The sequence below is a fragment of the Ranitomeya imitator genome, chromosome 2 (genome assembly GCF_032444005.1).
Source record: "Ranitomeya imitator isolate aRanImi1 chromosome 2, aRanImi1.pri, whole genome shotgun sequence".
In the NCBI taxonomy this organism is placed as follows: Eukaryota; Metazoa; Chordata; class Amphibia; order Anura; family Dendrobatidae; genus Ranitomeya; species Ranitomeya imitator.
This window is the reverse complement of record NC_091283.1, coordinates 767,706,126-767,718,973: the sequence shown is the minus strand read 5'-3', so window position 1 is coordinate 767,718,973 and position 12,848 is coordinate 767,706,126. Positions and strand designations below refer to the sequence as shown.

The 12,848-nt window shown below is 38.2% G+C and overlaps 1 protein-coding gene across 1 annotated transcript in view; it reads left to right on the top strand.

Annotated features, from left to right (window-relative positions):
- LOC138665712 (solute carrier family 22 member 15-like) overlaps window positions 1–12,216 on the top strand; it is a 377,939-nt gene extending 365,723 nt beyond the window's left edge. Inside the window, exon 12 of the mRNA XM_069753451.1 lies at window positions 7,187–12,216. Coding sequence (XP_069609552.1) covers window positions 7,187–7,213 — 27 coding nt within the window. The 3' untranslated portion in view covers window positions 7,214–12,216. The remainder of the gene's footprint in view (window positions 1–7,186) is intronic.
- The last annotated feature ends 632 nt before the right edge of the window (window positions 12,217–12,848 follow it).

Below are 12,848 nucleotides of genomic sequence, written 5' to 3'. Positions count from 1 at the left end.
GTCTAGTCTCCAGCTATGGTCACCTGCAAGATCTTCAAAGTTTATTTTCCATAAAACCTCAGAGCATTGTAGAGGATAATATACCTAGCTTTAAACATACAGCCTGGCTCTGCTTCATGCTGCATTCAGTTTGGGCAGCATGAATGACCTGGCAGGTTTCCTTTAAGTAAATCCATCAATGTCAAACTCATTAAAGCGCCACTCCACTGTATTTTTTTTTCCATTTTTGTGCTGGAGTAGTCTCTTCTAAACCTAGTTCCCTGACCCTAGTATTATACTTACCAGCCAACGTCTTCAGCTCTTCCCAACACCACTCCGATCCTGCAGCGCCATTTTGTGACCGCAACTTCTGAGTGATCGGATGTCAGAGATAACTGTCACAAGCCCTCACTGAAAGTTTTTTGAGAGCCTTGTTCTGTCCTAGTGCTGGCTCTTATAGACTTAGATTGAGTTGTGACTTCTGGATCGCCGAGCAAACACTGAAGACATCTATAGGTCACAAATTACTGGAGCCCAACCGGAGCTGCGCTGGTAAATATAAGACCAGGGGCAGGGAACTTAGTTTAGAAGCACCGCTCTAGCGCTCATTATTTGGGAATTTCTTTATTCCTGTAATACTGCATTTATTAGTTTCCAGACCCTTGTCTATTTGCCGACCATCATCTGCATTGATATCAGAACTTACTCCATTGGAGTTCTGATGCTGGTAGTGGAGGGGTCAGCAGCGGTCTCCTCTCTGAGTGTTCGGTTTATCCTTTTTAGAGAAGAATACAATAGCTAGACCAGTGCATTTCTAAGCAAGTGGAATATATTTTCCTATAATACATTATATAGGGAACTTGACAGATGTCTTTTAAGAAAATATAGTCGTCTGTGGCAGAATTTGCGATGTGTAATGGCTTTTAATCAAATCCCATTGAGCAAAAGATGCAGTCATAAAAACTGTCGATAGGAAAACCCTGCGCTTCCACAAGTTTTACATTGCAGCAGACTGAATGAGACATATACTGCGCCAGCCGAGATAAAATATAGCACGGCAATGGAAGTAAAGTATCATTTTATGTTGTTTACTTCCATTAAGACGTCTTCTTAGAATCACAGTGACAAACTTAGAAACCGTTAATTCCAGCCTAGCCACACAGAAATAAATCATTTTAGAGGGCTGAAAATCGCCTGAAAAAAGAAAATTAATAGCACTAATTTATTTCATTTCCACATATTTTTCCATAATTGGAAGATACAAAAAGGAGTGCTTACCCCATTTACTTTCTCAGTTAATTACTCTTTTTTTCTGCTAGAGACAATTGCTTAGGATTTTTCTTTTGACGCTGGGAATCTATTCAGCGAGCCGCAATGGTTATGTAACTACGGCTATATTTATTCTGTCATATGCAGTACATAAAATGATTTAGTAATTGCAGCCAGGCCAATTATAGTAGTTGATTGTAATATGTTATTCATTATGCTACAAGTCTATATGTATATAACATGATTAACTCCTGGGAGAGGCCAGCGACGCCTCCCTCATCAATATAGTCCAGGACAGCTCAGGTCGATTCGGCACATGCTTCTATGTTTAGTTGAGGAGTAAGGAAGGGATAATTACTGTCATAAGCTTTTATATGGCTGAACCTCCCAAAAGCACATTCTCCCTAAGTACTTCATCTCTTTCTCAGAATTCCTGCAGCTATAGATAATTGTGTTCCCGTAGGTTATTTCAATAGTTTTATTTATTTTATTTATATATCCATGTCTCAAAGTCATTCCTAAAATGCCAAACATTACAAAAAAGTTAAAATAAATGTTTTTAACAGAAAAATGTGTACTTTCCAATACTAATTCCCCCCCCCACCCCCCATTCATTTGTTCTAACCGTTCCTAACACTTTTCTAAAATACTTTTATTACCTGCCCTGCTCCGAGCTCTTATCTCTGTGAGTCATATAGCCTTCTGTTCTTGATTCTGGATTTTCTACTTCCGATCTGGAGACCGGAGTCAGATGAATAGGGCTGAGTATGTCACTGATGGGTAACGGGGCTACGTCTCGGTGAGTGACAACAGTCTGCGCATGCATGCTCAGATCAGACTTCACTCTCTTCTCTGCTTAGAGGCTGCCTTGAAGTGCCTTACATTCAGCTGACAAGCCCTGTGATGTGCTGATCATTAGAAAGTATATCACAGAGTTTGTCAACTGAGGACACAGCACTTGAAAGTAGCAGCAGACTCAATTGGCACCACACATGGCCGAATTCACATCAGGTTTTATTCTGCTCTGCCTGAATGCTGCTTTGAAGTGCCGTGCCTTCAGCTGACAAGCCCTGTGATATATTTTAGAATGATCAGCACATCACAGGGCTTGTCAGCTGAACAGAGGGCACTTCAAAGCAGCATCTAAGCAAGGAGGAGAGGAAGTCTGATCTGAGAATGCATGCTCAGACTACAGTCACTCACCGAGACTTAGGGTATGTGCACACGTTCAGGTTTTTTCGCGTTTTTTATCGCATTAAAAACTGCAGATTTATGCATCCTATCATTTAGAATGCATACTGCAATTTTTGTGCACATGATGCGTTTTTTTTCCGCGAAAAAAATGCATCGCGTTAAAAAAAAAAAGCAGCATGTTCATTAATTTTGCGTTTTTTTTCCCGCATTTTTCCCACTATTCTATGCATTTGGAAAAAACGCAAGAAAAAAACGCATCAAAACGCAAAAAAAAAACGCATGCGGATTTCTGGCAGAAATGTCAGGTTTTTGTCAGGAAAATTTCTGCCAGAAATCCTGACATGTGCATATAGCCTTAGCCCTGCCTCCACCAGTAACGTGCCCTGCTCTGTTTGTCCGACTCCGGTCCTCAGATCAACAGTAGCAGAGCCAGAATCAAAACAGAAGGCTATATGACCCTCAGAGATATGAGCTTACAGGAGCAGCGCAGGTAATAAAAGTATATTAGAAAAGTGTTAGGAAGAGTTAAAACAAATGAAAGAGGGTTAATTCAGCAGTGGAAGACCTTTTTAAAAGGGTTGTCCATTACTCTGATAACCTCACCAATCACTGTTTCCCCAAAGCAAAATAGCCGCTTTACTTATTTCCGGTGACGGCGCTATTCCAGTGATGTCTGCACTGGCTTTCCTTGGGCACATGCAACATTATGTCATGCAATCCCTGTGGCCACTTCACTCTCCCCTTATTTGTATATATTAACATTCGAAGGAAGTGAGAGCTGTCGCTTTTCTCTTACATCTTCTGGATATCAGTTACATCCAAAGGCGGGAAGAGCGTAGCGGCTGCTGATTGGCCGCAGGGATCATGTGACATAATAATGTAACGCGAGCCCCAGGAGAACCAGTGTAGAAACTACTGTAACGGCATCAGAGGTGAGTATAGATGATATTATTTTACATGGGCAAAACCCACTGATTAAGAAGGGTTTTTTTGCAAGTAGTGGACAACTCCTTTAATGGGAATCCTTCTTTCTATGGCTTGGTTCTTGTGCGCAGAAGCCAGTACTCAAGAACTCTGAATGCACTGACCATAGAGAGAAGGAAAAGATACAGATTTTCGAGCGAGTGCAGGGCGCCTGCCCGGGATTCCGGAGCCACAACTGCACATCACAGGTCAGTCTGACATGCATGGGAGGGTGGGTGATAGTATAATGAAGAGCGGAGACAGGATTTCTTCAAAGCACACACGCCACGGAGCCTGGAAGAAATCATTAACATAATGAAATACAAGTCTATTTCTCCACATCTAGGCAGCAACTATGAGGCTTACAGGTAAGACTAGATTAACATTTATATTACCTGTGTGCCCATAGTAATAGCTGAAAAGTGTCCCAGGAGGTGACCGATTCCCTTTAACTTTGTCATACAATGTACTGGAAAACAGGCAAAAAATTCTAGATGAGTTTTTATTGAAATTCTGACCTTATTTTTTGAGTTTTGTTTTTATGACCTTCATTGAAAGGTTAACATGATCTTGCAAATTGATTTTCTCTGGGTAAATTCAATTACAGAGATACCAAACTTGTCTAGTTTTTTTATATTATTTTAGCAGAGAACCAAAATTCAAAAATTAAAAAAAAATTGTCTCCATTTCCGAAACCCAAAACTTCGGACCTGTTAGGGGTTTGTTTTTTGCGCCCTGAACTGATGTTTTTATTGATGCCATTTTGGAGTACATATGATTAGTGATGAGCGAATATACTCGTTACTCGAGATTTCCCGAGCACGCTCGGGTGACCGCCGAGTATTTTTTAGTGCTCGGAGATTTAGTTTTCCTCACCTCAGCTGAATGATTTACATCTGTTAGCCTGCTTGATTACATGTGGGGATTCCCTAGCAACCAGGCAACCCCCACATGTACTTATGCTGGCTAACAGATGTAAATCATTCAGCTGAGGCGATGAAAACTAAATCTCCGAGCACTAAAAAATACTCGAAGGTCACTCGAGCATGCTCGGGAAATCTCGAGTAACGAGTATATTCTCTCATCACTACATATGATACTTTAATCTTTGATCTATTTTAATTGCATTTTTGAGGTTGGGGTAGAAGTGCAGCAACCAAAAAATGGCAGTTACAGATTTCAATTTTTATTTCTTTTGGTACTGGTTCAGGAGTTAAGCATATGTAATTTTTTTATTTTATTTTGCAGTTAAAAAGAGTTTTCCAATACTGTACGGTCCCTTTTAACAGCTAGCGCTATTCTTAATATCAAAAATAGTTGAAATCTGATGAAGGGATATCTTTAAATCTCCTTAAAAATGGATCTGGCATAGCTGTCATTGCTCCCCCTTGTAGTGGTAACAGCAGACTTTCAGATGGCTGTTTTAATTTCCCAACATTAAATATACATGTCAGGCCCTGTTGTAATCCATTGTACAGTCTGGCTAACAGTTTTCATTGTGACGCAAATTTTGATTTTCACAAAGATGGGTGCTTCAGTTTTTATACTGGCAATTTGTTATGAAAATTGATCAGATGTAATGCAAAAATTGCAAGGTTATTATTCCTTGGCCCTGAAAATGAAAGGAAACCTGTTACCTGAAAAAACTGTCCCCAGGAAAAACCCTATTAACTGGCAGATATAGGGTTAACCTGCAGGTTAATAGTGTTATAATGCTGGCCGACGCCTGCACTTAGCCAAAAATTAACTTTATACCTCACAGCATTGCACGGCAATGCTGTGAACCTCCAGATAAACCCAATATCTGCAGGTTAATAGTGTTTTTTTCTGGTGACCGATTCCTTTTAACCTAATCATAAAGCCTAATTTCCACTGAATTTCACCTTGCCACAAAATGATCCCTGCTTACATAATTTCAGTGATCTCTATGGCTCAAGAGAAAGTGTTAACTAGGACTAGGCAGCTGATATCACTCTATCAAGCTGATTGAATTATAAGACCAGACTGGTTGTTTTATAAGAAGTCTGGTGCTTAAAATCCTTGTCTTCTGTTAATGATAGTTACATTGCTACATGTAAAATTGCACCTAAATCAACCATTTATCAGATCAACAAGAATTTCAATTGCTCTAAAGAAGTCTTCAGGGTGCCTAAGAAAGTCCAGCAACTGCTAGAACGGTCTCCTAAAGAGAATTCATCTATGGAATCCGTTCAATAACAATTCAGAGCTTACTCAGAAATAGCAGCAGGCAAGTGTCAGTGCTAGTGATGAGCGAGTGTACTCGTTGCTCGGGTTTTCCCGAGCACACTCGGGTGGTCTCCGAGTATTTGTGACTACTCGGAGATTTAGTTGTCATAGCGGCAGCTACATGACTTGCGACTGCTAGACAGCTTGATTACATGTGGGGATTCCTTAGCAACCAGGCAACCCCCACATGTACTCAGGCTGGCTAGCGGCTGTAAATCTCAGAGCACTTACAAATACTCGGTGACCACCCAAGCGTGCTCGGGGAAACCCAGGGAACGAGTATACTCGCTCATTACTAGTCAGTGCATCTGCACGCACAGTGACGTGAAGGATTTTTAAGGCTGACTCGGTGTCATGGAAGGTCAAGAAAGTAGCCATCATTTTCCAAGAAAAACATCAAGGACAGACTAAGATGCCGCAGGAAATTCAGGGATTCAAGTGCAGAAGACTGAGGTAACATTATTTTGTCTGATGAAACCCCCTTACGACTGTTTGGGATATTTGTCAAAATGATTGTCCAAAGAAAAAAAAGATAAAGCTAACATGAGTCCATTGTCATACCAACAGAAAAGCTCTTTGAAACCATTCATATGTGAGGTTGCTTTTCATCCAAAGAACAACTCATCACAAACAACTTTCCCTAAGAGCACTGCCATGAATAAAGAATATTATATCAACATCCTCCAAGAGCAATTTCTCCCATCGATCCAGGAGCAATTTGTTGATGAACAATACTTTCTCAAGTTTGATGGAGCACCATGTTAAAAGGCAAATGTGAGAACTAAGTGGATCGGTGAACTAAACATTGAAAGTTTGGGGCCATGGCCAATAATCTCCCCAGATCTCAATCCTTTTGAGAACCTCACAAACACTTAAATTGTGAAAAACTCCAAGCACTGATTAGACAAGAATTGGTTGTCATCATTCCGTATTTGGCACAGAAGGTGATATCCAGCAGTCAGGGTGAATTGCAGAAGACTTGAAAAATATTTGACAATGCTGTGTAATTATTGAGTTTTTGCATAAACGTAATTCAATAATAGCATAAAAACTTATGAGATGCTTATAAATGTACTTCAGTAAAGATAGAAACATCTGACTGATGTGTATTAAAACACTGAAGCAGCAAATTTTATGAAAACCAAAATGTGTTTGTTTCCAAACATTTGGTCCTGACTGTCCATATGCGATGATGGTGCGGATATTACCTATAGAATAAATGCAGCTATTTATACTGCAAAGTGGACAAGCAATGGTTTTTTTTCTTTTGTTCCATTCTCTACCAAAAAGTGAAGGAATAATGTATACCAATAAATAGTGTCATACAAAGTTAAATGTCACAAAGAAACAACGTAAAATAAAAATTAGTAAACAATTTTGAACTTATTTTGATAAAAAAATATTTCAAAGGCGTCATTCACTTTTAGCACCCACGTCAGCTTTGCAAGTCTCTGTCTCAATAATCACTACAGCTATTTATCTCTTCTTTGTTTTTCTCAAGATATTTCTTAAGATTTTTGGTTCGCTTTTGCAGGCTAAGGTAAAGGAAGATGACACCTGACCTTGTGCACGACTCCATTGGACCTCTTACTGTGGCACACCTGATATGGACATCAAGTGATTGGCAATTCTGGAATTAAAAGTGGGATATCCTTTCATTTTCCTTTTACCTGTTATATTTTTCTGTTATCAATTTACTGTTTATTATATATCTTATGTTAAAGGGAACCTGTCACCTGAATTTGGCGGGACTGGTTTTGGGTCATATGGGTGGAGTTTTTGGGTGTTTGATTCACCCTTTCCTTACCCACTGGCTGCATGCTGGCTGCAATATTGGATTGAAGTTCATTCTCTGTCCTCCGTAGTACACGCCTGCGCAAGGCAAACTCCGCCCATATGACCCAAAACCGGTCCCGCCAAATTCAGGTGACAGGTTCCCTTTAAGAATCTGAGATTGTGCAGTACACACACAAAACCTTGCTGAAATGCGATTGTTTAATGTTGTATATAAAGTTTTGTATTCAAGTATTTTATATTTCTGTTTTCGTGCCGTAAAAGTGCACCTTCCTCTATGACGTCTCATACTTCAATGGAAATACTTTGCAAAGTGGAAACAATGCCTTATCTCTATTGTGAATGATGGGACCATTTTTTATGGACCAAATGTACTTTTAAAACTTTGTTTCAAGACTTGAGCATTGCCTTACTGTGTTTTCTGGTAAAATATGTTGATGCTGTTTTCAAGTGTCTTTTATAAATCAAATCTGAAATTTTCTATTTGTTTCTTTATGGTTTCAGGTTATGGTCATGTTACTGTTTTACACCTTCTTCTAAAAAACATCATAAAATTTCTTATGCCGTTTTTTTTTTCCAGTTGAATGCACACACTCAAAATTTAAATTGACTTATATTGAAAATATTATTCACAGTGGATGGAAAGTTAACCAGCAATATATTCTCTTGTATTTTCCATTTGAGCATCATGTTTTCTTACTATGATTCCTCATATATTATAAAATTACTGTTTTATGTACAGTATACTATTGTTGTGATGGTGGATATAGTCTAATCATGCCCAAACTTTACTGTAGAGTAGAAAGTAGTACACTTTTTATGTTAATTTTACGATTTTTTTTTAGCAAGATGAAAATTTCATTGTTAAAGGAGAATTCACTAAAGTCAGTGATTCACATACTGTTTTGGCACATAAAGACCCCCCAAAAAACTAACAGTCTAGAGATGAGTTGATAGGTTCTTGAGACTCCAGTCCAGTTTCCAGGTCAGTGGAACATATCCAGCCTAGCAGTTGATTTATCAGGGCTGGTGTGATGTTATCTGTGCGACGTGATGCCGGAAGGTAAAAGATTTACCGACCTCTTGGTTTGCCACCAGGTACCACTGACCTGGACGCTGAGATCAGGGTCACACAACTCAATCCACTCATCTCTACTACAGATTTACTAAGAAATCATTACCTTTGTCTGTGATGGATGGAGGTCTTGAGCTTACGGGCAGTACAGTTGAGAAAGAACGACTACTCTGCAGATTTACTCTAGTAGTAGACCAGTGAAGTAGTTCTGCTCCTAGTGGTTTGCTGTTCTGCATTCGTCAATGATGGTAAGAGTAGGTATGCTTGGTGTCGTAGTGCCAGGCTATCCAGACCTATTATAGGAGTTTCTAATCTGTACACTGAAAAAGGAGCATTTCTGTTGAACACTAAAACATGGGAATCTTTTCTTTTCAGTCTATTACTACTCTCCTCTGTGTGGCTCATTGTGCCCTGTAGCATATGTGCTTACTTGGATCTCACGTGAATCCTTTTGTTTTAGTGACAATCTGTCCTCCACTTGGTATTATGTGAGTTGGAAGATAGTAGTCTGCAGCAATTAATGTTCTTAGACTGTACTACCAAGACCACAGCCTGGTCTTCCAGCACAACTAATTTTCTCCTTGGGCTAGAGTCCATATTTCATGGTAGCCACTTTATGAAACACTACTTGGAATGGTGTACTAGTCCAGTCTAACTAGAACTTTCCTGTTATTTGTTTCTGCTTGGAGAAGCTACCTCTGTTGCTCACTCTTTCTTAGTCTTCAGGTGCGCATAGGTATTAGTCTAAAATTAACAAAAATGGTGAATTTACACCATAATATATCGAAGTCAGATTTAATATATCAATGAATGATCATTTTAGTCAATCGATGACACGCCATCATCATTTGGAAAAAGTGTTTAAACTTTCTGGGAAAACCATTCCATTTAAATATCTTTCATTATAATGTTCAAAGAACGTTACTTAGGGCAATACATTGGCCATTAATTGCCCAATTAATATCAACAAAAATGTGAACAGCCATGCTAACAGGCAATCATTGGCCCGAATAGGTCTCGTTCAACATTTTTTTTTAACCATTAATCAACTTATATTTATAATATATGGTCATCTTTAAGATGGGGGAATCAACCCCATGTTTAATCCAAAAAAAGAAGATGGGAAGCAGTCCAAATTGGAAAGTCCTTATTATTGTTAGAAAAACTTTCTTTAAAGTCAGGAGAGCCTTTTATTTCTTTTCGGAATTATTGGTGCTTCTGGATGGTTGATGTCCAAGTAGAGTGACTATATAATCTTTTTCTATCGAAACTTTCCATTAAGATATTGCCTTCTGTGGTAGCTTATATGCCTTAAAGCTCGTTGATCAACGAACTCTTCTTGTAATAAATTTTTTTCCAAATGAGAGCAATTTCATGACTTAAGCAGTGGACCATACATGACATTGTTTTTATATTTACCGTACTGAGATAAGTTAAAGATTTGTCATCCCTTTTGTTACAGATGCAGATGAAGGATTACATTTGTACAAACCCAGCTTAAGTAACTTACTTTACAAGTACCCCAATGTTGCATAAGTTTTTACCTCCAACTGCAAAATTGGTCATTACCTTCTGTAAAGTTATTGATTGCCTGTAAGCCTTTCTCATGCATGTAAAAGGGACCATAGTGAGATTTCTACCTCTTTACGCTCAATAGCAGTGTTTATCAAACCAGTCCTAGATCCTCAACTAGTCATTTCTTGAAGATCTCCCATAGAGAGATGTGCTAATTACTTTCATAGTGAAAGTAATACAAAAACAAGGTAATACTGAATGGATAGTGAGGTTCTCTAATAACTGATCTATAACTACAGCACTCGTTGATGAGTTAAAAGCGCTCACTTTTCTTATTTCTTTAGGGCAATAAAGACCTTTAGTCATAGTCACAAGTTCTTCTTATGGAATATCCTAAGGCCTATTACACCAAGAATTTACATTCGATTTACACACATTGGTCCATTGCAAACAATAATGAGGGTTCGTAATGAGAATCAGTCGGAGTAAATGAGATAAGAAAAATTGATACAAATGTTTTTCATTAGGGTAATTGGGCATGATTGAAGCAACGGGCCAGTAATATGACATTGGTTTTATCTTTAGATTACTGTAATAAGTTGATGACTTGGCATCGCTTTACGTGGGAATTTTGTTACAAATCCAGATGATGCATTACATTTGCGCAAACCAACCTGAAGCGGCTTATTTCAGGAACAGCACAATGTTGCATATGTTTAACCTAAAACTGGGAAATTGGTCATTACCTTCTGTTTAGTTATTGATTGCCTGTAAGCCTTTCTCATGTAAATGCAGCCACAGGCTGGGAGTATTGATAAGGGAAGATGTTGTTTTCCCAGACATATTTGTATTTTGAAGACCCTCGTGCATACGCATTCTCCATGCACTCTGAGCGTTTGTTGGATCAAACACATTATTTTCTGATAAATGCGACTTGTGTGTTATGCAATAATTAAAGTAACATATTAACAATTCATTTTCAAGCTCTGCTTTCAAGGATACCAGCTGTTATTGGGGATACATCACAGAATAAACATTCTTGTTGTTTGATGTAAGAGAAACAGACCATATGTTTTCTTGGTATTCTTTTAGTTTTTAATTTGTTTTAACTTAAAACCATAAAAATCATCACTGGAGTATTTTTTTTTTTGCCTATCATTGACCTTTCCCAATGGTCGCACTCCACCACGTAGTCCTCAATGTGTGGTTTGAACACTTCTCTAAGGCAACGAAATGTAGATTTTTTTTTTTTTTTCTAATCATTCTTCGAAATGTTTCCATATTTTATTTATATTTTCTGAGATTTACAGTTTTTTTTAAACTTGTTGCAAATACAAACTTTTGGGGACAAAAAAAGTTTGAAGAAGCGTTCCTTTGGGTAATTTTACCTCACTTACTGACCAAGAAATGTTCTAATTTTGTGATATGGTGCCTATAACTGCAATGTCTTTGGATAGATGTATGCAGTATAGAGTTTCTTAGAAAATGCCATTATTTTGGCTCATTAAGTACATTTTTAATATTTTAAGGCCATTTGTAATCTAGTTCTGTCAGAACCTCTTCCAGTTTGTGAGTTTGTGTCAGAATGTGAAGGTGTAAATGAAAACTAAAGAATTGAGCAGTCAGTCTTTATCTAAGTCAGTCCCCTTCTCTGACTGGACGTCTCCAGTCTAGAGAAGGAGGATGGCTTAGCAATTATAATGAGAAGCTAGCCCACTTCACACAGCAATTTTCACATGCTAACCCTGTGTTGGACACAAACTGGATGGGAAATGCTGCTTGTAGCTGAAATTTTGGGCATCTTGCAAAAGTCTGGTAAATTAGTAAGTTGCATAACTAATTAACACATTTTTGTGTTGTGATCTGAGTATGGACTGTGATGCGGGTCTTTTTATCCAGTCTTGGCATCCTCATAAATGCCTATGAGGCTGTTGAGTTCTGGTCATGAGATCTGATGGCGGACTGTTACACAAGAATGTGTGAATGCAGATTTAAACAGATTTAATTACAATGTTGTTTTTTTTTGTTTTAAACCCCTTTAGTAATTATTCCTTAATACCATGCAATGTTCTATAATGCAAACTAAGTAATTCTGTACCTGATGATTTTCATATCTCCTTGTTTTTATTGTTCTTTTGTTGTAAAAATGAAAACTACAATAAAAAGTGAAATAAAATCTATGTTCCTAGTCTGTCTTCTTGTGGCATTTGTGTTTTTATTGCCTTTTTTCTTACAACTATTCATGTTAGGTGTGTCATTTTTTCTGTTGTTTTCTTCATAGGTTAAACTACAGGGTGGGCCATTTATATGTTTACACCTAAATAAAATGGGAATGGTTGGTGATATCAACTTCCTGTTTGTGGTGCATTAGTATATGTGAGGGGGGGAACTTTTCAAGATGGGTGGTGACCATGGCGGCCATTTTGAAGTCGGCCATTTTGGATCCAACTTTATTTTTTCCAATGATAAATGGGTCATGTGACACATCAACCTTATTGAGATTTTCACAAGAAAAATAATGGTGTGCTTGGTTTTAACTTAACTTTATTGTTTCATAAGTTATTTACAAGTTTGAGAAATATGAAGAAAAAGAAATAGTGGCACTCCCCAAGTGATGCGTTTAAAAGTCCTTTTATTCTCGCACTTAGTGGGGTGAGGACATACCTCTAGGGCGGCGGGTATACACGAAGGTGCAAGGAGCAAACAGGACCAAGCTGTGCAATCTGTAGACAACAATAAAAGCTGCACATATTTGGACCAAAGATGCACCGCCTGTGTAAACGCTACACAAGCAATAATTCCTACCAGAGTG